The 24379-nt window shown below is 37.8% G+C and overlaps 4 protein-coding genes and 1 pseudogene across 5 annotated transcripts; 3 read left to right on the forward strand and 2 right to left on the reverse strand.

The window, feature by feature from the left end:
- Window positions 1-479: 479 nt before the first annotated feature.
- On the reverse strand, window positions 480-1627 carry LOC121999642 (annotated as a pseudogene).
- A 1089-nt stretch (window positions 1628-2716) lies between these two features.
- Window positions 2717-3229, reverse strand: LOC121999643 (zinc finger CCCH domain-containing protein 37-like). The gene has a single exon (XM_042554295.1). The coding sequence runs from the start codon at window positions 3227-3229 to the stop codon at window positions 2717-2719; it is 513 nt and encodes a 170-aa protein (XP_042410229.1).
- A 560-nt stretch (window positions 3230-3789) lies between these two features.
- LOC122002172 (phytochrome-associated serine/threonine-protein phosphatase 3) lies at window positions 3790-9977 on the forward strand. 2 transcript variants are annotated; one of them, XR_006117595.1, is made up of 10 exons: window positions 3790-3995; window positions 6098-6244; window positions 6352-6419; window positions 7108-7165; window positions 8067-8177; window positions 8292-8342; window positions 8801-8944; window positions 9026-9122; window positions 9277-9348; window positions 9503-9977. XR_006117595.1 is itself a non-coding variant. In XM_042557260.1 (10 exons), exons 1-10 carry the CDS (start codon window positions 3915-3917, stop codon window positions 9584-9586), a joined length of 909 nt encoding a protein of 302 aa, XP_042413194.1. In that variant the 5' UTR covers window positions 3792-3914; the 3' UTR covers window positions 9587-9977. The 2 variants fall into 2 exon arrangements, 1 of the variants encoding a protein (XP_042413194.1); XM_042557260.1 differs by having other exon boundaries at window positions 3792-3995; window positions 9026-9118.
- A 3988-nt stretch (window positions 9978-13965) lies between these two features.
- On the forward strand, window positions 13966-17149 carry LOC122002173 (peptidyl-tRNA hydrolase, mitochondrial-like). Its single transcript, XM_042557261.1, has 8 exons — window positions 13966-14334; window positions 15275-15359; window positions 15695-15762; window positions 15853-15903; window positions 15987-16060; window positions 16535-16593; window positions 16661-16737; window positions 16822-17149. The coding sequence occupies exons 1-8, from the start codon at window positions 14098-14100 to the stop codon at window positions 16933-16935; spliced, it is 765 nt and encodes a 254-aa protein (XP_042413195.1). The 5' UTR covers window positions 13966-14097; the 3' UTR covers window positions 16936-17149.
- Window positions 17150-17452: 303 nt separating this feature from the next.
- Window positions 17453-23706, forward strand: LOC122002171 (glutathione reductase, chloroplastic-like). The gene is made up of 11 exons (XM_042557259.1): window positions 17453-17880; window positions 18956-19181; window positions 19282-19560; window positions 19643-19819; window positions 19908-19961; window positions 20038-20186; window positions 21980-22043; window positions 22124-22294; window positions 22381-22521; window positions 22687-22740; window positions 23484-23706. Exons 1-10 carry the CDS (start codon window positions 17504-17506, stop codon window positions 22720-22722), a joined length of 1674 nt encoding a protein of 557 aa, XP_042413193.1. The 5' UTR covers window positions 17453-17503; the 3' UTR covers window positions 22723-22740; window positions 23484-23706.
- The last annotated feature ends 673 nt before the right edge of the window (window positions 23707-24379 follow it).

The following is a 24379-nucleotide window of genomic DNA, read 5'->3' on the forward strand; positions in this document are numbered from 1 at the left end:
CGACGGCTATGGCGACCTCAATGACGTCGCCCTGGAGGAGAGAAAGGAAGAGGCAGCGGCATCCTTACGGGCGCCTGTGTGGCGGCCAGGGCGCGAAGAGGCGGCGGTGCCGCTCGGCGATGGGGGAGAAAGCGACGGTCGCGACGGCGGTGGCATGAAGAGGGAGAAGGGAAGGCGCGGTGTCGAAAGAGGAGAGGAGATGATAACCAGAAGCACCTGTCGACCGTAGGAGTTGGAGAGTAGAAGAGAAGGGGTGGCTCGCGGCGAGGGAGACGGTGCCGACGAAGGTGACGTCCCTTCTACTGTGCTGGCGGCGAAGAATTTTCATGAAGAAGGAAAAAACCCGGCCCAGTGTAATAACCAAATTACCCTTCCTCCTTTTCCTAATTTCTCCTTTGCCCTTGAGTTATATCCCCATCAGATAACTAACACATTAATTAATTCTTGATAAATGGATGCAGACGAAAAGCTTCAGAGCTTTATTCAACAAGTTCTTCTATTCTATTTCCCCTTCCATATTCATGTTCTTCTTGGAGATCTCGTTGTGGGGCAGTTGCATGCCTGCTCATGTGAGTTTGCTTTGCGATCGAGACACTTGGAACTATTTTGTTTCTCTTCTTCTCCATTGCCTTGTTTAATTTCCTGCGATCTACATTTTCTTTGAGTTGTTAACCTTCTTCTTATAAGCAATGACTGCGTTCATGAATTCCTGCAAGAGAAGGTATTATTACATTAGTTACTAAAAATGCTTTTGAAAATTTTGCAGTACTTTTACCTGATAGGCTGCAGGGCAGCCAGGATACTCAAATTCCTCGGTGGCCGGCCGACGCATTCGCTCCGGGTGGAACTGTAACCCCACCGTGAACTTGCCCTCCTCCGGGCAGTACGAGTTCGGGTCATAGAATCCCTCCACCAATCCTTCTCTCGCCACACCCATCGCCACGAACCGCTCCGCCAGCCTCTTAACCCCCTGGTGGTGGTAGCTGTTCACAGAGATCTCCGGCGAGCCTCCGAACCATGAATACAGAGGAGTGTTCTCCACCAGCCACACAGGATGCCGGTGGCCGTCGTAGTTTTCATAGTCCACATGCTTTCCGGTATCTGGAAGCTCCTTTTCCACGTCCCGGAAGAGCGAGCCGCCGCATGCCACGTTGAGGATCTGCGCGCCGCGGCATATGCCGAGGATGGGGGTGCCTCGCTCGAGGCAGAGCTCGGCGAGGGCAAGCTCGATGAAGTCCTTCTCGTGGTCGACGGAGGCGTCGCCGGGGTGTAGGCGGCGGACCTCCTCTAGCTCCTCCGGAGAGAGGCTGCTGGAGGTCTCGCCGTCGTAGAGCGACGGATCGATGTCCTCTCCTTCACAAAGGAGCACGCCGTGGATTGGCTCGTAGCCGCGGAGGAGCGAGTGGACGCCGGAAACTCGAGGGACGATGATTGGAACTCCACCGTAGGCGACGATGAGTTCGAGATGATACTCCCCTGCATGAAGAACGCAGAGAAATGCCATTGTTTGATCATAAAAAAAACAGAGAATCTTTGGTTTGGTGAAACAAGACCACATACCTACGAAGTCGACGAACTTGTTCTTGCGAATGGTGCGACGAGAGACGATAAGAACTCGGGGGAGCATTTGAGATTGATCGCAGAATGAATTCATCTCGATCTTCGCAGAATGAATTCATCTAGATCTTCTTATTGGTTTTCTTCTTTACTTAAGAAGCAACGATGCAAGAGAAATATTCACTTTGCCTCTCAAAATTTCGAAGTTCGTATCTGTGTCATCAAGAAATTACATTTACCTCTTACAATTTTAAAATCTATTTATCTATTAATTAAAATTTATTTGATATTGATTTAATTCAACAATCAAGTTGGGAATTACATTTAAATTTATTTAAAATTGTTGGAACAGATATGTATATTTTATTCAAAATATAAAGGCAAAAGAGAATTTAGTACTCTGATAGTAAAATTAAAATTTCTAAAACCTTGGAGACAAAATGAAAATTTCAGAACAAGAGTAGGGCCGGGTGAGAACCCGTGTTTACTAATTTGACTACACCTGTACAATTACCTGAAATGTCATAGGTGAAAAGCGTGGGGTCATCTTATTGTCCCATAAACACGATGCGGCGTCGACGATACTCTATCTCATTGCCACCACGAGAGGCTTCCGTTCACGTTTCGAATGCCAGGTCACTTGAAGACGTGGCAGAAGCCACGCGTCGAAGGAAGGTGGACGTTGTAGGTGGGCATGCGTAGTTCTGCTCGGTGACAGTTACAACTGGGGCGGGCCCAACTGGTGGAGTTGAAGTGCAATTTCATGATGACGTGTCAGTTCCGTGAAAGTCTCAAGTCACAACTCACAACTGTCAACTGTCAACTGTCTGAGAGAAGAAGACAGTGGACTCACGTGCTTCATGGGTTTAGATTTTCAGTATTTTCTTTTAACCAAACATTTTTTTTAACAAAAGAAAATACAACAGCTTGATATTTTGCATGACACACAGAAATTATTAATTATGGTAGAATTTTTTTATTCTATTATAATTGTTTTTGTGCATTGGAAGAGAATGTTCATGGTGTTATCAGCTAATTGAGTTCCATTAAGAACAGTTTGGATGATAATTAAGTGCAAGCTCTAAAATTTAGAGTATCTAATTACAATTAGTTACTCCCAATTCTCTCTACGGATTATGAATTATAGTGGTAGTAGTAGTTAATCCACCAGCTCGTAGACCCACCGGATATCCGGCTCGTCCGCTCTCTTCGCCGGCTCTGACGCTTCCCTTGCAACATCCCCCGCCGGGGAGACGGCCTCTGGCCGCAGCTCATCGGCGGAGTGCGCGAAGAAGCAGATCTTGCGTGCGCATGTGGGTCCGGAGACACACATCCTCGTCCGGTAGCGCGTGGGGTGGAGCCAGAACTCGAACACCCCGTGCGCGAACTCGCAGCGCAGCCCCCGCCGGCACGCCCCGCTCTGCCGGAACTCCGGGCACGGCACGCCGTGGTGGGGGAACCTCCTGGGGTCCCGCCGCCGAGCCTTCTCCCCCCGGTGCGCGTACGGACATTTCATCCATTGGTGCGGGTACGCCTTCCCGCACCGCCGCACCTTGAACTCGTACATCAGAAACTCGTCCAGCTCCGCCCTCGTCACCCCGTACGCCACCCGCGCCGCCTCCGACACCCGTAGGTACTCGCACGGCACAACTAGAAAAGGGTGCTGCTCCATCGATACAATTAACTGTTCTCTGCATCGCAAATTTGGGTCTGGAAATCGATGTATTTATAGGGGAATCCTTTTGTTGGATTGTGCATGCATGCTAGGCAAGTGTAACCTTGAATTCTGCCACCAACTCCAGTGGTTAAAGCTGCTGGGCAGGGAATGGTAACGAGTTAACTTTAACATCGCCGAAGTAATTCGGCAGGCGAACTCTGTTTACGGCGGAGGAGGTGGGAAGAAAGGGGCGGCGGCTGCCTATAGAGGCTTGATTTGAGAGTTTCAGGGAAGAGACAAGGGAGGGGCGGACTTCTTCCGATGGCTAGCTGCGTGTCTGTAATTCTGAAACGGCAGGCAGGGAGAGAGGTTTGTCGGAGTCCGCCGGCCTGCAGCCCACAAAATGCGGGTTGGTCTTTTGATTAACATTATTCATTTGTTTATGAATTATTGTTTATGAATTTGATTATTATTATTCATTTGTGGTAAAAGAAAGCGTTATAAGCTAGGAAACAAATCGGGGCCGATACGCTATATATCTATATCTTCTGCCACATAAAATCGCTACCTGTTATTTTTGCAAGTTTCCGCTTCGTACCCCTTCGCCCCCATTTCGGAAACCGGTTCGATCTCGATTCCTCCTCTCTCGCTTCATCGGAGAGCGAAGCGTCCCGAAGGATCGGAATTCGTGCTCTTCGCCATGGAGCTAGATCAATGGATCTCCAAGGTGAAGGAAGGGCAGCATCTTGAGGAACACGAGCTTCAACTCCTCTGCGAATATGTACGCTAGGGCATTTTCCCCGTCTCTGCTATTGATCTTAGTTTGTGCTTTTCCCCCAAGACTCTTCTTCTAGGGTTTGTTACACGCCTGCAGTTCTTATTAGTACCTAGATGTGTTAATTATTTCTTGGTATGTAATCCAACCACACTTCCGTCTCCAACCACAGTTTATGTTCGTTTTCAAGATTCACTTTGTTTGGAAATCATAAAAGAGACCTAAACCTGTGTCGAAGGGAAGTAGGCTCTTTATCTGGAGGAATTCAGTTTTGTGAGAATATTGTAGGAGATGAAGTCCGTGTAATCTAACATTATTTCCATGGCATGAGATGTCTTTATGATACACTCTTCGGAGTCAATGTGAGTTGGAGAGTGCATACATGGGGGGTTGAAGGTTTGACTTTTGTTGTCGTCACAAGTTACGGTTATCTTACCTTTGTATTGTTTGTTTCAATATTTATTGATTGATCAACCCCATTAGTGTAAGCACAACCGTGCACATTCACAATATAACTATTATTAGCTCAACGTCTCAGCCTCTCATATATTAATGGTTAACCATCACGTTTATTATTTCTTCTTCATATTTAGAATTTGAAGGGGAGACTTGGCGCAACGGTAAAATTATTGCTTTGTGACCAAAAGGTTACGGGTTCGAATCCTGGAAACAGCCTCTTGCAAAAAGTATGGTAAGACTGTGTACAATGGATTCTTCCCCGGGATCCCGCATGGCGGGAGCTTCGTGCACTGAGCTGCCCTTCTTCATATTTAGAATTTATTTTGGTGTAAGACAGGAGTCTCATCCATCAACTTATATAAATTTTACACGTCTCTTTTCTTGGGGAAGCTGTTTTCAACTTCCTCTTCAGCATCCTCCCATCTTTACTGTAGGTCACCGGAGAATGGTATGTGAGCTTGAAAAACTTGGGAACAATTTCTAATAGGCTCGCATTTATTGTGGTTGACTACATCATCATACTTTTGGCTTCTTTGATATGCTCAAGTTCCTTTCTTCACACCATCATCCGCTGTGTTCTGTGGCTAGTTGACCAATTATTTTTCTATGTATTAGAAGTTTGATAAAGTGATTTTGTGAAGGAGTTTTAACCTTTCAAATTTCTGCATTTCCTTGTCTATGTTTTGTCAAATAATGTTCACATATAATTAAACAAGTTATTATCAATGTTAAGATATGTTTGTCTCAACTGGTTGGGAAGTGTGCATGAATCTTTATCACTCCACTGGGTTCTACATAATGCTATATCATTAGCAATATTCAAAAGTAAATTATAGAGCTTGTACAAAAAACAAACAAACAAGCACACATTTGATTTCCCTTTGGCTATGTAGAGCAATCTTTGACCTAAAAATTTTCTTTGTTGGACAATATATTGCCTCTTTATGTTGGTTACATAGACTCGGAATCAGTTGCTAAAAGTGACACCTTAATTGAAGTAAACGTTTTAGATCAGTTAGGACTCTTGATAATTGAAACTAACATTGCTTGAAGATCAGATGGGAGCCTTATTTTGTGTTTTGTGATTAAAGCATGAAACAATTTTATAGCAACTACAAAGTCATGCTTGCCAATTTTCTTTTCTTCCATACTTCATTGTTGAGTGCTGACAACAAGTATAGGAAGTACTAGCTAATCCCAAGTTGGTTGATTAAGTGAAGTATCTTCACCTCTTGTTTTTGTTTGAGATTGCCCTTATCCATTCCAATTTTATGTAGAAATGTACTGTGAAATCATATTTTGCTAAACTTTGTTTGGCAGATAGGCAAAGAGATGTTAAAGTATGTAGCAATAGCTGAATCAATGTTTTTTTTTTGTTTGAAAGGAGAAAAATATTACAAAATCATTGTTCATAGATAAATATCCACTTTCCCTCTTGTGGTCAACGTGCAAACTAGATAATTAACTATTGGTTTCTTGTTTGACTAGTTGTTCGTGAAATCTGTATAATTTCCTTCTGTTTCTGAGGAAGGGAAAGGCCAATAACGTGCCCATATATTATATATAATACATACATGAAGGCGAGCCCTCATTTGGTGAACATCCTTCTGAGTTAAATTTTCCAGTTTTCATATTAATTTCCTTGACAGGTCAAAGAGATACTTATAGAGGAGTCAAATGTACAACCTGTTAATAGCCCTGTCACTGTTTGTGGTGACATTCACGGTCAGTTTCATGATCTAATGAAGCTATTTCAAACTGGAGGTCATGTTCCTGAGACAAATTATATTTTTATGGTGAACTTCTCATTTTCTAAAAAATATTGGTCCATTTTGTTTGTTTATAATTTTGTGAGAATACCTACTATGTATTGTGATTTAAAATTTCTCAATATATCTGCCAGGGTGATTTTGTTGATCGTGGTTATAACAGTCTTGAAGTTTTCACAATCCTTTTGCTGCTAAAAGCCAGGTAATCAGTATGTGCCACATTGTCTATTTTTAACTCTCTTAATCTCCCATTATTTCTCTGTAATACTTGAAAGTGCATTTATGCTAAAATAACAAGATACTGGCCATTGCATTGGAATAATCTGGAAATGATGTGTCAAAAGTCTAAAACAAGTTATGAGTGAAGTATAATTATAGTTGAAATTATTCGAGAGATTACTTGGATAAGATTTTGGTCGTTATATGATGAATTTGTTCCTTTTGAGTTCCAGAGTTAGTCAATCAGCTTGGAATTTGATATTCCTCTAATGTATGCCACATCTCTTGGCCGCTAAAGTTAGGTGAATGCTCAACTAGTACGTGCTTCTCTTCAAGCTGATTGGGCATTAGAAAGGATATTTGTGATAGTCGAACTCCATAAATGCAGTTTACAAGCTTTATGCACGCAACATTATTTTTCTTGTTTCTGAAGTGCAACTGTGGAAGGGATACAATGGTTTAATTCATGCTTTTATTCTGTATAATGTGTTTGTAATTTTAACCCAGGGAATATACTCTTGTGTATGACACTTTCAGCATTTTCTTGAAAATGATTTCTATGGAGCTAATCATTTGCAATCCTTATCAGGAGCTACTTTTAGCCATTTCACTGAGTTTCATGAAGCACGCCCAACTCATATTATTTAATTTTTGATTTCCTTGTACATCAGATACCCTGCAAATATCACCCTTTTGCGAGGCAATCATGAGAGCAGGCAGTTAACCCAGGTAATTCTATTTGGTAGTGTGGTCTGTTTATTACAGAGTCAATCACAAGCATACTGATCTTTCCTTGCAGAGATGAAAATTATTTGATGCGACAATTTCTTTATAAAGTTCTATTTGATCTTCTTCAGTTTTAGTTGCATTTGTTTCTTGCTTCAGTTTTTAAAATTATGCATATGTATCTCATATATCACATTTCACCACTTTATTTTTATATAAACCGTCTTTTTGAGATTTGATAGATAAAAGTGTTGTCAAAGCTCACCTTCCTATTTCACTATATCTAATTCATTTGTTGCACTTTTTCAATATTTCACTACTCATATCTGCATGAATCTTTAATTTTTATACTAGATGTATGTTATAAAAGAAAATCTTGTTTTCTTGAAGACCTTTTGGGGTTTGTTGTGTTTATTTAGATGTTTAAACTCCAGATCTAAAGAAGGGATGATGCTATGCTTTTAAATATAAATCTTCAATTCTGAGATGCTGTTTTTGGTTAACTGCCTCTGCTATGACTATGACAGTTACTGTGTGCATGTTCTTTTGCTACTTTGCCTTCTGCGTGCATATCTAACTAGTTTGAATTTAGATGTCAGACATGGCTATTTCTAAATACCTTTTAACATGCTGTCAATGAAAGTGTAGTGTGTTTGATACAAATATATATAGATAAGAGTCCTTGAAGGTATAATCATAAAATGGAAATAGATGCTTTAAATAAATAAATAAATCAAATTTGCTGTTTTCGAAAATATTGCAATTTTTTTTCTTGGCTGATCATGATCTGAATGCCACTGCCATTAATCAGCTAACGATCAGATTTCATTATATAATTTGGTTAAATCTTTAAATTAACTTAATCAAATTTAATATATATTAATTTGGGATGTGATTTTCATAGGTTTATGGATTTTATGATGAATGCCAGAGGAAGTATGGGAATGCAAATGCATGGCGCTATTGCACAGATGTATTTGACTACCTTACTCTATCAGCAATTATAGATGGAACTGTAAGCCATTTTACTCAAACTTGAGTGCACGTGTATTCTCATATAATAGTGAATTGAATTTCTCGTGCTGTGTCAGATAATCAATTGCTTTATTCATATAACATTTGAATGCAGGTACTTTGTGTCCATGGTGGCCTTTCTCCAGATGTAAGAACAATTGACCAGGTTCGTCTTTACTTTGCTTTTAATTGTTTGCAAAAATCATAAACTATGTCTGCCAATATGCCTTTGGTTGTCACGTTAGTGGTGTCTTGAGTTTGTATAAACTTTTTAAGTATGACCTCTATGCCTTCTGTTACATTTTAATGGAATTTCAACTTGATGCATTGACGGCAACTATGTCTCTGATTCTTTGGTAACTTTTAATATCTGGATGGAATGTATAGATGTTTCTTCATGTCGAATCAGTTCTTACTATATCTTGGTCTGGAGCAACTTGTTGCCGCTTAGGTTACCCTGTTGAAGATTTTGTTTCATAATACGGAGAGAACTACATTTGGTAATTAAAAGAATGAAAAGTACAAGTGCATGTCAAAAAAATGCAAATATGGGAAAATGACTAAGATTTATTTCTTTCTTATAATTAGTATCCTCATTCTATTTTCTCTTTTTATGGTGAGCAGATAAGGGTTATTGATCGCAACTGTGAAATTCCCCATGAAGGTCCTTTTTGCGATCTCATGTGGAGTGACCCAGAAGAAATTGATACATGGGCCGTTAGCCCTCGAGGTGCAGGTTGGCTATTTGGATCAAGGGTTACAACAGAAGTATGCAGATATTTCTGTTTTTTTTCCCTAGCTTGTTTGTAGCTAAGTTGGTTGCACTGATCAAAAGCTTTGTATTCACAGTTCAATCAGATAAACAAACTTGATCTAGTTTGTCGGGCTCATCAGTTGGTCCAAGAAGGCCTCAAGTATATGTTTGATAAGGGACTCGTAACGGCAAGTTATTCTCATGCACAAACAGCTCTCTTTCCTTGTTACTTGCAGTACAAGTTTCTCAGCCATCAATTAGATCCTTCTTTCATCTATATTGAATTTTTATCTGGTGACTAGATTCGCAAATTCGAAGTCCTACGGGCTGTATAAACTTTTTGCAGGTTTGGTCAGCGCCTAATTATTGTTACAGGTGTGGGAATGTAGCTTCAATATTGAGCTTCAACGAAAACATGGTATGACAACCGCACTTATGTCTGACTTGGTGTTGTTTGCGTACTTATCATGTGACAGTCTAGTTTCTTGTGCAACTCATACTAAACACTTTGAAGTACTGCCGATCCCAATGTTACATTCCCTTTTCAAGATCTTTTCCCTTCATGATGGCAGGAAAGGGAGGTGAAATTCTTCACAGAAACAGAGGAGAATAATCAAATGCGGGGGCCGCGGTCTGGTGTTCCCTATTTTCTTTGAACGAATTGATATTGGTTGCTCAAGTACGTTTTCATACATCATAGAGCAGACCAGTAAGATGATAGATGCACTGAGATTGATGTGTTGACCGTTGGAGAATGGGTCAATGCTGATGAGATCCCAAACCATTGCAGCTTTGCCTCGCACATATGTTATGCTACATAGTAGAGATTGTCGATGTCGTCTGTCTTAATTGACTATGCTGTTTTGCTACAATTAAAGGTCATGATTTCAATTGTTATTTTGAGTTAGGAGGTCAGGGTGAACTTATTTGTTGCAGGAACTTCATAGGTTCTATTTAAATTCTCTGCAAAAAGTTGTTTCCAAATGCATGGACCAACTTGCATCAAGTGATTTGCTTAGCACTTTGAAAATGTATCTCTTTGTTTCAGACCTCGCGCTTTAATTCAGCCTCCATGATTGATATTCTTCAAAACAGCCACTTGGATCTTTGTTTTGTATCCTTCAACAAAACAGCCAATTTTGATTAAATCAAGGTGACTGGTTTCGAATAAAATTAGTGACATTTGTTGGGACGAGAGTTCCTTTTCTCTGTTAGCTTGGCCTATTCCGTTGCTTGACCTAACTCAAATGGATGGATATTTTCATTGGAAATTGTTATATATGAATTAACTTTCATCAATTCCTCTGCCGTCTTCTCACCATTTCTCATTCACGGCGACTCACCAAGTCGTCGCCTTTCTTCCCCTCAAGAACCCATCGCCAATTCCACCTCTTCATTTCATCTCCTCCGCTGAATTCCTTACGTCCACATTTTCTCTCCAACGGAAGTTCAGTGCTTGGCATCATCCTCACGGCCTTGTCGCCGCCGCCCTCCTCTCCTTTAAATTCGCTGTTCGAGATGACCAAGTGGCTCCGTGGTCAACTGGAACTCCTCCCAACCGGACCCTTGCTCCTGGAACGGCATCCCTTGCAGTTGCAGGGGCGGATCCGTGGCCGCCGCCTTGAGCCTGCCTAAGAAGAAGCTGCTAGACTACCTCTCCGCCGGAGACTCCCCTCCGGAACAACCGGCTTTTCGGAAGACTCTCCGCCTGCCTCTTCGCCTCCCGGAAACTCCAAAGCTTGGTCCGTTACGGTAACTTCTTCTCCGGTTCTATCCCGCCGGAGATTGGGGACCTTTTGTACCTCCAAAGCTTGGATCTTTCAGGCGAGCTTGCTAATCTTTCTTACAATGGATTCAGTGGTTCAATTCCTGTCGAGCTTGCTAATCTTACTAACCTTCAAGGAACCCTAGATTTGTTCCACAATAGGTTCTCCGGTTCGATACCGCTGCTGTGGAGAACAGAGAACCGACGGCTTTCCTCAGAAAAACCCAATCCTTGTGGCCTGCCATTGAACAGTCCCTGTCCTAGGGATTCTCCATTGACGAATCCCTTCTTGCCCAACAACTATTCTCCTATGCCACTTGAAGGAAATGCCACACATGATAGAAGAAGAAGCAACACAGGCCTGCTGAGTAAAGCTGGAGTTGTTACCGTTGCATAAAGAAAAAATAAGTCAGGTAACGACGATCGGTCAGGCTCCATTAAAATTTTCCATTGACTCAAGGGACAAATGGCGGAAGTGTACAAGGAGATCCATCTTGACCGCAAGCATTTCCAGATCCGCAGAAAAAAAAAATTCAATAAACATGATGCTTTGTTGCCATTGTGGTGTGTAATATGGCTGACATTTGTTTGATTGCATTGATGTTAGGGATGGTAAGAGACAGATTCGGTTCAGGTTTTGCCAATTTTAGAATCTGTCTTGTTAAAAAAAAATAGATCCGAATCTAGATCCGTCCTGTCAATTTTTTTAATCAACCTCGATTCTGCTCAAAATCTGACAATTCTATAATGAGTTGGATTTGTCAATCTGCTAAATAAATAAATATATATATATAAATTATTATTATTATTATTATATAATATAAATATAAATATAAATATTATTATTATTATTATTATTATAAAGGATGGGTTCATTAAAATTGAATCTGTTTCTAAATTTGATTAATGGATTTAAATCCGTCTCGTAATGTATTTGATTGGGGTTAAATTTATATTGAATAGGATCAGGGCCGCTCTTGGAGGAGGGTGACAATGACCCTGGGCTCAGAATTTGGAAGGGTACAATTTTTTTTTTTTTATTATTATGTATTGTAGGCATTAGTTGAGGCCTTAGGTAGTTGGGACTTTGGGTAGTTGAGCTCAAATTCATATTTCAAAATCTTTTGATATTATCTTTTCCTTTTTATCTTTTTAGATTACAATTTGCAAAGTGGTAAACAAATGAAAAATTAGGGATTTGGAGCTGCCATGAAACAATTGGAAGGTATAATCTTTTTTTTTTTTTTGAAAAGTATAGGAATGATGATTTTATTGTAAGTTTGATTATTATTAAAAGTCTTACATCATATATGAACATAGAGTCAATACTTATAACAAAATATCATATTTTTAGTAAAAAATAATTTAATGAAAGAAAGGACGATGAAGTTTCACAATCCTTTAGAATTGATTATTTGTTGTTGTTGTGGACATGACGATTGTTTCTTTAAAATATAGATTTGAGCAAATGAAAATTTTTGAAAATATATTTGATTTTTTATTTAATTAAAAAATGTTAAGAACTTTGTACGATTATGAATTACGAAAATATTATGTCAATCTAAAATTTACTCTAACTCATAATAATTCATTAGATGTTAAGTTAGATAATTTATTTACCGAATTAACAAATATTACAAATAACTTTAGTAAACATTCTTGAATTTGTTCAATGTATAAATTGTTATCTAAATATTACAATTACTTATAAAATCTTATTGACTATACCTGCTACGGTAGCATCTGTTGAAAGGAGTTTTTTAAAATTAAAATTATTGAAAAATATATATGAGATTGTCAATATCGCAAGAAAAATTAAATGAATTGATAATTTTATGTATTGAAAAAAATATTTTGAAAAATTTTGAAACTGATAATATTAAAGATGATTTTACAAATAGAAATACTATAAGAAATCATTGTAGATGAATTGTATATTATTAAAAATTTATTTTGAACCTCATTTTATTTTTTCGTCCTGGGCCTCCTGAGTCAAAGGACCGGCGCTGAACGGAGGAGTTTAATAAGAGTTAAGTTTAAATTCGATCTAATATATCTCTATTGATGTTCTTTTAACTTTTACTCCAAAGCAACTGCTTCCCTTGGGATTAAAGAGAAATGGAAATCTGGTCAGTTTCCAAGTCCAAGGAGGGCATATCCTTTAGCCTTCTATTGACAGTATTTTATTTTGGGGCATTTTGTTTTAGCACATTTGAGGTCAAATATATTTTAAAAAATTATTGTTATGTATTTGAAAATATTTTTATAATTAAGAAAATTAGATGAACACATTGATTTTGTATAATTTTAAAATCTCTATGTCCATCAATCAATTTTAACTGAAATTGATTAATGGACTTATAGATCTCGGAACGATACGAAATCAGTTTCTATATGTTTATCTAATTTTCTTGATTGTAAAAATATCATCAAATATTAATTTTACTTAATATATTGAGAGTAATGATTTTTTGAACACGAATATATCTAAAAAATTAATTTATATTTAGAAAAACATCGTTCTCAATATATTAGATCAAATTAATATTTGAGGACACTTATATAATCATAAGAATTAGATGAATTCGATCGAAATCGGTTGATGGACATAGATATCTCAAAATGATATGAAATCGATTTTTATATATTCGTCTAATTCTCCTAATTATAAAAATATCAATTTTACCATAACAATGAGGACACTTATATAATCATAAGAATTAGATGAATTCGATCGAAATCGGTTGATGGACATAGATATCTCAAAATGATATGAAATCGATTTTTATATATTCATCTAGTTCTCCTAGTTATAAAAATATCAATTTTACCATGACAATGATTTTTTGAACACGAATCGATCAAAACTATCTTAAAAAAACTTGATCTGACTGTGTAAAAAAGGCATTCCACTGGAATAATAATATAGAGAAAAATAAAAGTGAATATATGATTTGATAATTTTAAAATTAGGGTATATGATTTGATCATTTTAAAAATTTATGCACTCGATAAAAATGAAAGTGAGGATGTGGTTTGATAATTTTAAAAATAGGATATACGATTTGATAATTTTAAAAATTTATGCACTCGTTAAAAAGTTGTTTATCCTTATATTATTATAAATGGCAGAGAGGGCTTAATAGATAAATAGGTGGGGAGTAAAATGTTAATAATGGAACTGTAAGAGACATACTGCTAACATGTGTAAGTAGAGTGACTTAAATGATAATAATAAGACTATAGGGGTACATCAAAAATCAAACAAACAAAATCTGGGCTCATCGAGTCACGTGGGGTCGGATCATTCTCCAATAGATTTCCCAGGCAAATGGCGAGGGTTTCTCCGATACATCGCTGGTCATCCGTGGCGGCTGCGGGACGGCACCTCTGTTTGATGTGATGCTTGGCGCAGTCGTCTCCTCCGCGTCCGCCTCCTCTGGAGGACTGCGGCTTCCATTCCCGGTCTTCGCTAGCGCGGCTCGGAGGACGATGCAGATGCCTCTGTCGACGCGGCGCCCTCTCGCGCCTCCTGACGCCACCGCTTCCTCCTTGGCCCCCAGCGAATCTACCCGCAGGCCTTGGCTCCTCGTCGGGCTCGGAAACCCTGGAAAGATATATCAGGGAACACGGCACAATGTAAGAGCCTGAGCACCTATCTAAATTTGTACTTTAAACGTTCCGTTTTGTTTTAATAAAATGCCTCATACATGTTCGGTGTTATGCCTCATACTCGTTCATTTCGATTGTTTTACGCATAAGATATTTTTTAATTTTTTGGTTTGGAGAGCTTTGTAAATTGATAAATGTGTAGCCTACATAAGCTTGATTCGCTTCCTTGTATGGTTATCGTTATGGGCTTGGAACTACGCTCACTCGTTGACTATCTGTCTTGGTCGCTACTTTGCTTGCACTCAATCTTTTCTATGGGAGAATACGAATAGATACACTGATGGCTGTATTGATGCCTAAATTGGGCTGAAAGGTGGATTTTTACGAGGTCAGTTTCAAAGAGCTCTGAAACTGCTCCATCAGAGTGCATTGTTGGCTTATTTATGGTGGGCACCTTGCTAATTGAAGGGTCAGCCCAGGAAGCTTGTCTACACGACTTATTTGACACAAGAAAACATTTTATGTGGTGTTGCAATGTGGGTTGATTGGCTCAAGCACAATGATAAAGTATACATATGGAAAGGAAAGAATGTGTTGTATGACCTCCCATTTATTTCACCTCATTCAAATTCCCCTTTAGCCCTGTATTGGCTAAGAGTGGTAGATCCATGAGTTAAATGTGGCAAGCAAGTCATATTTAAAAGAAGCATTCTAGGCTAAGAGTACTTTAAAGAATTGTACTATCAATTATAAAGTAACAGTGATATAGGGTTAATATCCTTCACATTCGTGAACTTGGAATGTTTCATAACTTTTTTGAATGTATCATATGGGTTTCTAACCCAATTTGCTTGATGCTTTTCTGAAACTTCAAACGCACCATGCTAGTCCATCATAATAACATGATAATCAAATCATTAACTTTAACTCCTCTTAATCTTACCATTAGCAATGTCTTTTGTTTTAGGTGGGTTTTGAGATGATAGATTTTATAGCGGAATCTGAAGGAATATCTATGAGTACTATGCGTTCAAGAGCTCTGTTTGGAAAAGGTAATTCTGGTAATTTTGTTTTACTTGTTGCATGTCTATGTTGTTTTATGGTTCAGTTAGAAGATTGTATACTGGGTTTTCATTAGACCATAATCTCCTGTGCTCTTTCTGCTTTGCAATGACTCGCCTCGAGTTCTTGTTTATAAGTTCTGTCTTGATCACATGAATATGCTCGTGATTATGTCCCATCCAATCAGTAACATGACTACCTATTTTCAGCTTACATAAACTAAATCAATTATGTCCAAAGGAGTGACATGTGAAAAATGCAATACTATCTTTGGGACATTTGTCCTTATCTAATTTGGAAGGCTCAACTTTCTTTTCTTTATCAGGTTTCATCTGTGATGTTCCTGTCATGCTTGCAAAACCACAAACCTTCATGAATGCTAGTGGTGAATCGGTAACTAATACTGCCATTTCCAATTGATAAGTTTATATGCCAATATCTATATGCAATTTCTAAACCATCATATCTTGAACACTATTTCAGGTTGGACCAATAATATCATACTTCAATGTACCTCTCAATCAAGTGCTTTTGGTAAAAGGCTTTTGTTGGGATTACTTGGTGACCGGTATTTGTAACTTTATGTTCTATGATAATCCAATGTCTTTGCTATGTAGATGTATGATGATTTAGATTTGCCATTTGCAAAACTGCGCTTATTGCCAAAAGGTGGACATGGCGGCCATAATGGGTAATATATTTCTTCCCGCCAAGTTTTTTGCACTATCGTGTCAAGAGTAGTGAGTTCATTTATGGTCATTTCACAAAAATTTGAAAGCCTTCTCATGAACTGGCACCAGATTATTATTACTATTCAGACTAATACGAGCTTCTTCATAATGTTCACATGACTTAAATGGCGTTCAAACATAGTTCAAGGATGAAAGGGCAATACATACATGAGATTACTGGCGTTATTGCTGTGAAAATGGAAGATATACGACAAGGCGATGTTTATATGCACCCACATTTTGAATGACATAACCATCTATGGAAATGATCTTAGAACATTGAATGAATACTGGTGGACTGGGCTTTATCTAGTGTGTCAGTTCAGTTCTTAATATAACAACTTCAGACACCCCAACAATCTACCATTTATATTTGTATTGTATTCGCCTTGACGAAACTATGCATGGGTAAGTAACAGAGATTGTTCTAACAGGATGCGGAGCGTGATCAATCACCTGAAAGGAAGTCATGAATTTCCTCGTTTAAGAATAGGTGAGCTAGGCAACTTTCAGATACAGTTTACATGGGTTCCTAAACCTAATATACATTTTTTGTCAAGGTATCGGAAGACCCCCCGGGAAAATGGATCCTGCGAGCTTTGTTCTCCGACCATTTAACAAAAAGGAACAAGAAGAGGTTTTTGCATCTTTACTTACCTGATTCAACGACAAGAACTGTTGATCAACCAAACATCTGAATGTTACAATCTGGTTTCTGCAGCTAGATTTTGCCTTTCAAAGAGGGCTGGAAGCAGTGAGAATTCTAGTTGAAGAAGGGCTCAACAAGAGTGCCACATTTGTAAACACTGCACAATCACAAGTTCTGAATAGCTAGGCACCTGGTTGATGATTATGATGATATTTTTGCTTTGGAATCAACAAGATCATGTGGATCAATCTTTACACCTTGATTTATGATTTTTTTTTTCCTGAAGAACAAGAGGTAATTCACACACTCCTTGGTTTGGAAGAAAAATCATGGAATCACTTTCTCCTGTAATTTATTCATGTTATAGGAATAAGAAAACTTTGGTGAAGGGACTTAATTGCTTGGATGATCGACTAAATTAATTTACTACTTTGGTTGGTCACTAATCCATCTAATTGCACTAACTCAATCAGCCCTTTAATAGACACATATTCATGAAAATTTTAAATAATAATAAATAAACAAGCAGTAGGATGAAAACTAACAATTTGAGTTTACTTTAAGAAAATTTATTTCAAGAAAAATAATAAAATAATCACATCAAATGCACAATTTAGACCACTTTTGTATATAAAAAAATGATTTCATCGTAATTGTGGCCCATGAAGAGTTGGATTTTGTGTTCTATATATTTATTCCATTTGTTCCATCTGACTTTACTTCTCGCTCTACGTTTTAGACTCCAATTTACGCGATGGCGGCCGCCCTGTCTCTCCGAGCTCCGCCTCCCGCCCTTGCCTCCGCCATCGCTCTCCGAACCTTCTCGACGACTCTCCTCTCCACCCCCCTCAAACCTCTCTTCGCCTCCTCCTCGAGGGCCTTGCGATCGACCCCGTTCCCACCTTTCCTTTCCCTCCTCCCCTCTCGCCGTCTCGCCGTCCGCGCCTGCGCCGACGGAGGAAACGGTGCCTCCTTCTCCCGCCAGTTCGACTTCGACCTATTCACTATCGGCGCCGGCAGCGGAGGCGTCCGCGCCTCGCGGTTCGCGGCGACCTACGGCGCCAAGGTGGCCATCTGCGAGCTACCGTTCTCCACTATATCCTCAGAAAATGCTGGCGGGGTCGGAGGAACGTAAGATTTCTCTTTTATCCATCTGCGTTGTCTAATTGACTGAAAATTTTACCCCTGATTCATATGCTGTTCTTTTGCTGCGTAAGTAGCATCTTCTGTAAGATGATTAATCTACTGAACTTCATGATGCCAAAGAGCAAAGAGGTTTTGACCTAGGATTGTTTTATCAGCCTGTATGAAATCGAACTTTGTTGGATCATCTCCAGAATTTTGGATTTTCATACTTGAATAGACTATGTTATGTTTTGGTTATTTTCTGACTCCTTTTCCTTATTAGAATATCGTTTGATACTTTCCTTTTACTCCTTTCCCTTTTCTCCCTGTATTGGTTCTTTTGTCTGCTTATTTTGTTCTATTTAGCTTTTCTTTTAATGTAGAGAATTATGTTTGTTTTGATAAATTGCTATTACAATTTCATATCATTCATTCTTTCAAGTAGATTGAGTTTTCCGGGGTTTGTTCTGGGAGGTGTATTTTCAAGGTGTCAAATTCTATAATCTATACTTTTTAACTTATAGATCGTTGAAGATCATTGAACAGGCATTTCTATATTTGTAGCTTAGTCCATGCTAATATACGAGATGTTCCATATTTACTAACACGTTGATTTTATGGCTGATAGATCATTTAAAGAAAAACCAAAAAGAGGCACGTTTTTAAAGGTAGACAATTAGACACGTCCTACATAGCAGGGAACGACAATTTGTTCAAAAGTAATAAAAAAAAAAAAACAAAGACAGCCAGGCATGAAGTTGTGAATTGAGCTGGAGTTGTTATTAGGGAGTATCATGCTAAAGACATAAATGATCACCTACTTTGCCTTGTGATTTAGTATAATAGTGTTGAGGTATCATATGTGAATAAACTTTTGGCACTTTCAACTCATTCTTTTTTAGTCAATCTCGTTCATCATGAAAGCCACACATCCAAAGCACATGATTTGATACAAGTTCCTCAAGTAAGAATGATTTTCTTAGCAAACGGAGGGGAAATATATTATTTTATGATTGGCATTTATTTTTATTGTATTCACCTTTTGTTCATATAAATGATTATATACTTCTTTCTTATATAGATGTGTGCTTCGTGGGTGTGTCCCAAAGAAACTTTTCGTGTATGCGTCTCAATATTCCCATGACTTTGAAGAGAGTCATGGCTTTGGATGGGCATATGAATCTGAGCCAAAGCATGACTGGAGTACCCTTATAGCTAACAAGAATGCAGAACTACAACGTCTCACAGGAATCTACAAAAATATCCTTCAAAATGCTGGTGTCACTTTAATTGAAGGCCGTGGAAAGGTTAGATGTACTTTTGAAATCGATTTAAAATTTAGTATTTTAATGAATAAATTATTTTGATTGTTATGGCTTATTTGTTTTCTTGGTCTTAATGGTACAGATAGTTGATCCACATACTGTTGAAGTTGATGGGAAACTCTACACAGCTAGGCATATACTTATCTCTGTTGGTGGGCGACCTAATCTTCCAGAGATTCCTGGTATAGAATATGCTATTGACTCAGATGCTGCATTAGACTTGCCTTCAAAACCTGAAAAGATTGCAATAGTAGGAGGTGGGTATATTGCTTTAGAGTTTGCTGGCATCTTCAATGGGTTGAAGAGTGAGGTTCATGTATTTATTCGACAAAAGAAAGTTTTGAGGGGATTTGATGAGGAGGTGAGGAAGATAACTTGAATTAAGAGGAGTACATTTATGTTTTTGATTGTGAATTCATCTTCTCACAGTTTGGTTCATGCAGATTAGAGACTTTGTTTCTGAACAGATGTCCTTGCGGGGCATTGAGTTTCATGTAGAGGAGACTCCTCAGGCACTTGTCAAGTCAACAGATGGATTACTATCACTTAGGACTAACAAAGGAACAATTGATGGTTTTTCACATATAATGTTTGCAACAGGGCGAAGACCAAATACAAAGGTTTGTTGTTTGGAGGTTGAATTTAACTTATATGTTATGTCACAAACCTAATATAATGTCTATATATAATTTTCTTTCATACATGCAGAACTTGGGACTAGAGAATGTTGGAGTAGACTTGGCTGAGAATGGTGCCATTCTGGTATTGTTACTATGCACTTCATTTACTCACTGGAAGTTTTCAAAACATTTTGATTCTATCTATTTGTTTCCTCTAGGTTGATGAGTATTCTCAGACATCAGTAGATTCCATCTGGGCTGTTGGAGATGTTACAGATAGGTTAAACTTGACTCCTGTTGCACTAATGGAAGGAGGGGCATTTGCTAAAACTGTCTTTCTTAATGAACCAACAAAGCCCAATTTCACGTATGTATTTACAGCATTTTAGTGGCAATTTAAATTTTAAATAGTGATATACAAACTCATTAAATTGGTACGATAATTTAAAGAAGAACACAGCAAGAGAATGTTCAGAATCTTTCATATTCTAGTCAAGATCAATCAGCTAAGGTTAACTAGATAGTCATTCTTCTGAGTTTATCTTTTCATTTCTTGGTCAAGATTCTGTAGTTAACTGAATAATCATTTTTCAGAGTTTTAGTTATTTCTATTGTTGATGGATCATGTTTATTTGCAGTTTCATATCTGATCTTTCAATGTGATTTATCACATTTATTTAAGCTGCACTTTCTTATTTTGTTAGCTATTTTTGGTTACACACATGGTACCAGGATGTTGCTGCACCTTCTGATTTCTGGATATGCACATAAGGGAAACTTTAAAGTTAAGCAGAAGAAGAATCTCATCATTAATGAAAAATTTGCTGAACTTGATAATTGTTTGGGAAAACTAATTACATCAATCAAGCAATAAAAAAGGCTCCTGTGGCCTAAGGGCAAAAATTTCAGATATTGCGGTAACCACTTCAAAGGTACCTCATCAGTCATCAGTACTAATGGAAGATGCTATTGGGACTCATAAATCTGTTTAAGGATGTCTTTGGTAGCTTGAAGTGTGTCATCAAGTCTAAGCTGTAAACTTTTGTCACACACATAGGAATGCTAATCATCAATTAGAAGTCATTACATATTCTGAATTTGTACGTGATGCAGTTATTTTTAAGTCTTGTCTGTTATTGGTTTCCAGCTTGTTCTGGAAGACTGGAACTGAGTGGTATGTTTCTTGGTCTTGAGATTCAAGGAAAATCTGATTATGTAACTTGCATATACCGTCAACAAGAAATGATATATTTCTCAAAACTCCTCTTCGTTCCTTTAGAAAATCAATGTTTTCCCCTTCAAAACAAACGCCAGGAATGATGGGTTCTCTCATAATAAGCTTGCAATTTTTTCTCTCTCCTATGGAATCATCCTGGTTTGTATCACCTTCATTCTTTTCCTTCTTTTAAGGTACCCAATCTGAGGATTAATTCGAGTTTGTCTTTTTAATCCATAAGTTTCCCAGAATTTTAATTGAGTGGAACATGTCCCTAGGTGTTTCTGGTTGTTTGCAGGAAGATCTGAAAGCTTTATAGCTTCCAGTTACTTCTATTTTCAAAACTCGACATACAGTAGGAATGATAAAATATAATATTGGAGCTCATGGAATGCTCAAGTGCTAGGTTTCTCAGTTTCACCTTTATTTTCCAACTATTCATAGTCCTACTATTGTTGAATGGTTTAATTATGATACTTGCTAACAAAACAAGAAATCTTCATATCTGCTTCCCAAGACCTTGGGGCTTCTTTTCCTATTCCTGAGGATTATTGCTTATTTGAACATGAGACTACTTGTGACCTTTAATAACTATCCTTTGGGTTTTGAATATTCTACATTTTTACAGGTAATATTTCTTGATTTGTGGTCTTGGTTGACCAACAAAGATGCAATAGTGCATATTTAAAATGGGCTTTTATACAGCTTAAATTTAATAATTATTTGTCCTCTACATGCTCATGTGTACTTCTAGGCTCCAGTTTGTGAATTCAAATTCAATAACATTACAGCTTAAATTTTAATAATTATGTGTCCAGTACATGCCCATATGTACTTCAAAGCTCCAGTTTGTGAATTCAAACTCTCAATAAATGTTACACAGAATCTTTGAGGCAGATAAACTTGATGAACTTATCAAACTAATTCTTTTGTATTTATAACAGAGCTGTGCCTTCTGCTGTATTTTGTCAACCTCCAATTGGACAAGTTGGTCTAACTGAGGAGCAGGTGAGGTGCACTTTGTACACAATAATAGTGCTTATGAGCTTTCATGTTTTATTTCCATATGAACAATTTAACTGATGTAGGCTATCCAAGAGTATGGTGATGTTGATATTTATACCACCAACTTTAGGCCTCTGAAGGCTACCCTCTCTGGTCTGCCTGATCGTGTGTTTATGAAACTCATTGTGTGTGCAAATACAAATAAAGTATTAGGTGCTCACATGTGTGGGGACGATGCACCAGAGATTATACAGGTTACTGTCCTCTAGTTCAAGTGCATACTTTTCTACTTTCTGGTTGCCCCAGTTTAGCCCACAAAGTTTAGCTTCATACACTTCAGGGGATTGGTATTGCTATAAAAGCTGGACTAACAAAATGGGATTTTGATTCCACTGTTGGAATTCACCCAACCTCCTCAGAGGAATTTGTGACAATGAGGAACCCAACTCGGAAGATTCGGAAGGATTCGGCTTCAGTTGTGGTATGTCAGTTATTATAATTGCAGTTTATCGTCCATAAAAATGAGCATTTTTTAGTTAATCTTATGGTGTGTTTTTTTGCCACAAAAGGAAAAAAATTTGGTGTGGATGTTCTAACCATTGTTTCTTCTCGCGGCTGATAATGTTCCTATTGTCATGTTATCTAGGAAATGAGTGGCGACAAGATAAAATCAGCAGGATAAGTAGTACATCCACATCAAGTAGGTTATTGGAATTTACTCATTTACTATTTAGAAAACATTAATTCCTCTGACGTTCATATAAGTTTTACTTGTACCTTTGCATTTATTTGAGCATAATACAACTTTTGCCTGAATATAATTCTATTCATGACGTTTCTCAAAAGCATGATTACTCTTTGCATGAACTGGTTGGTTTTGCATATATACAAGTATATGTTTCTTATGAACTTGCAAAAGTTTTACTCGTAGCACTGCTGCTCGCTGGAGCATGATAAACACTTTTGTTGCCAGAACAATCTGTTATCATATTTCTTGGATGTATAATTGCTTCATTGCTACAATCTGGAAAAGGTAGACTATATATGTTTTAGTGTATGTTTCCCTTGATGAAAGTTTGGTTATCTGTGCCTTTGCATGAAGTTATATGTACGTTTCCTTACTACATGTTGATTAGCATCACTCTATTAGATAGAAAACCTTCAGATCAAACCTTGAAACAAGATAAAAATACAATAAACTACTTTCTTAAGTAAAGGATGCTTTCATTGTATTCACGCAGAATATCATCAATGTTTAGCACATCTTCAAATTTTCTTCATGCAAAGTTTGAAATGGTTGTCAATACAATTAAATAAAGAAGAGTTGCATATGGCTGCAAAGTTTGAAATGAGCTTTTCTTTAGGATTTCAATTCTTTGTGCTGATAAACATTGATCCAGCAGACCATTTAAAAAGACACTTCTTGTGTTGTTTCTCTTGCAGGAGAAACATCTCACTACCAGTAAGGAATCAGAAATCGGTTCTACATAAGGAGCCTATACCCAACGGAGAGTCTGATGTCTATGGTTAGGGTATAACCATTCCACACAAAAGAAGGAAAACATGTTTTGCTTTTTTTTTTTAAAAAAAAAAAATCTGTAGAAACAAAATTCTGGGTTACTTACTCATCTTCCTGCAGAGAGATTAAGTATTGGGTTTTTGTTTTTTTTTTGGTGTTTATCAGTTTTGATCTTTTGGTCGCCAACTAGTTTTACTTGAACATTGTGGAGGTGAATTGTTGCCGTCGTCAAATAACCAATAGCATTGGTGTTTATATTTATAACAGATGATAAACCTATATGAACCGTCCCCGCAAAACAATGCATATATACTCTATCTGCTATTATACCTCTCTATTGTTTGCATTGCCTCAAACTTCATTGTGTATATGAAAACGAAGGCAACTTTAGATACTGCAATGTTCTTGTACAACTAATGTTCAAGAGTGATGATACTTGTATGCTTGCGGAGATATTCGATCTAGTATAATTTATTCGAGCTCAAGGTTGCCGATGATTATCAATGATCATTAGTCGAATCGAAGGTAGCGCAGCATTATTTTAAGTTCAAGTTTATCTAACTTCTCCATTTTCTTTCTTTGAAGGTAGTGATGTTCATTAGTTGAATATGCTGTCGAAATTCACATGTTAAGAAGCAGCATATTGAATGAGATCACACAATTTACAAAGTAATCTAGAACTGACAAATGAAACCCGAGCCGGCCATTTTATCGATGAATGCTGCGTGTTTAAGCTACATTTGACTTTGTCTATACGACTAAACTCAAGGAAGCAACAGCTATTGATAATATCGACCAAAAAAACCACATAACTGATGTT

The sequence above is a fragment of the Zingiber officinale genome, chromosome 7A, assembly GCF_018446385.1.
Source record: "Zingiber officinale cultivar Zhangliang chromosome 7A, Zo_v1.1, whole genome shotgun sequence".
NCBI classification, from domain to species: Eukaryota; Viridiplantae; Streptophyta; class Magnoliopsida; order Zingiberales; family Zingiberaceae; genus Zingiber; species Zingiber officinale.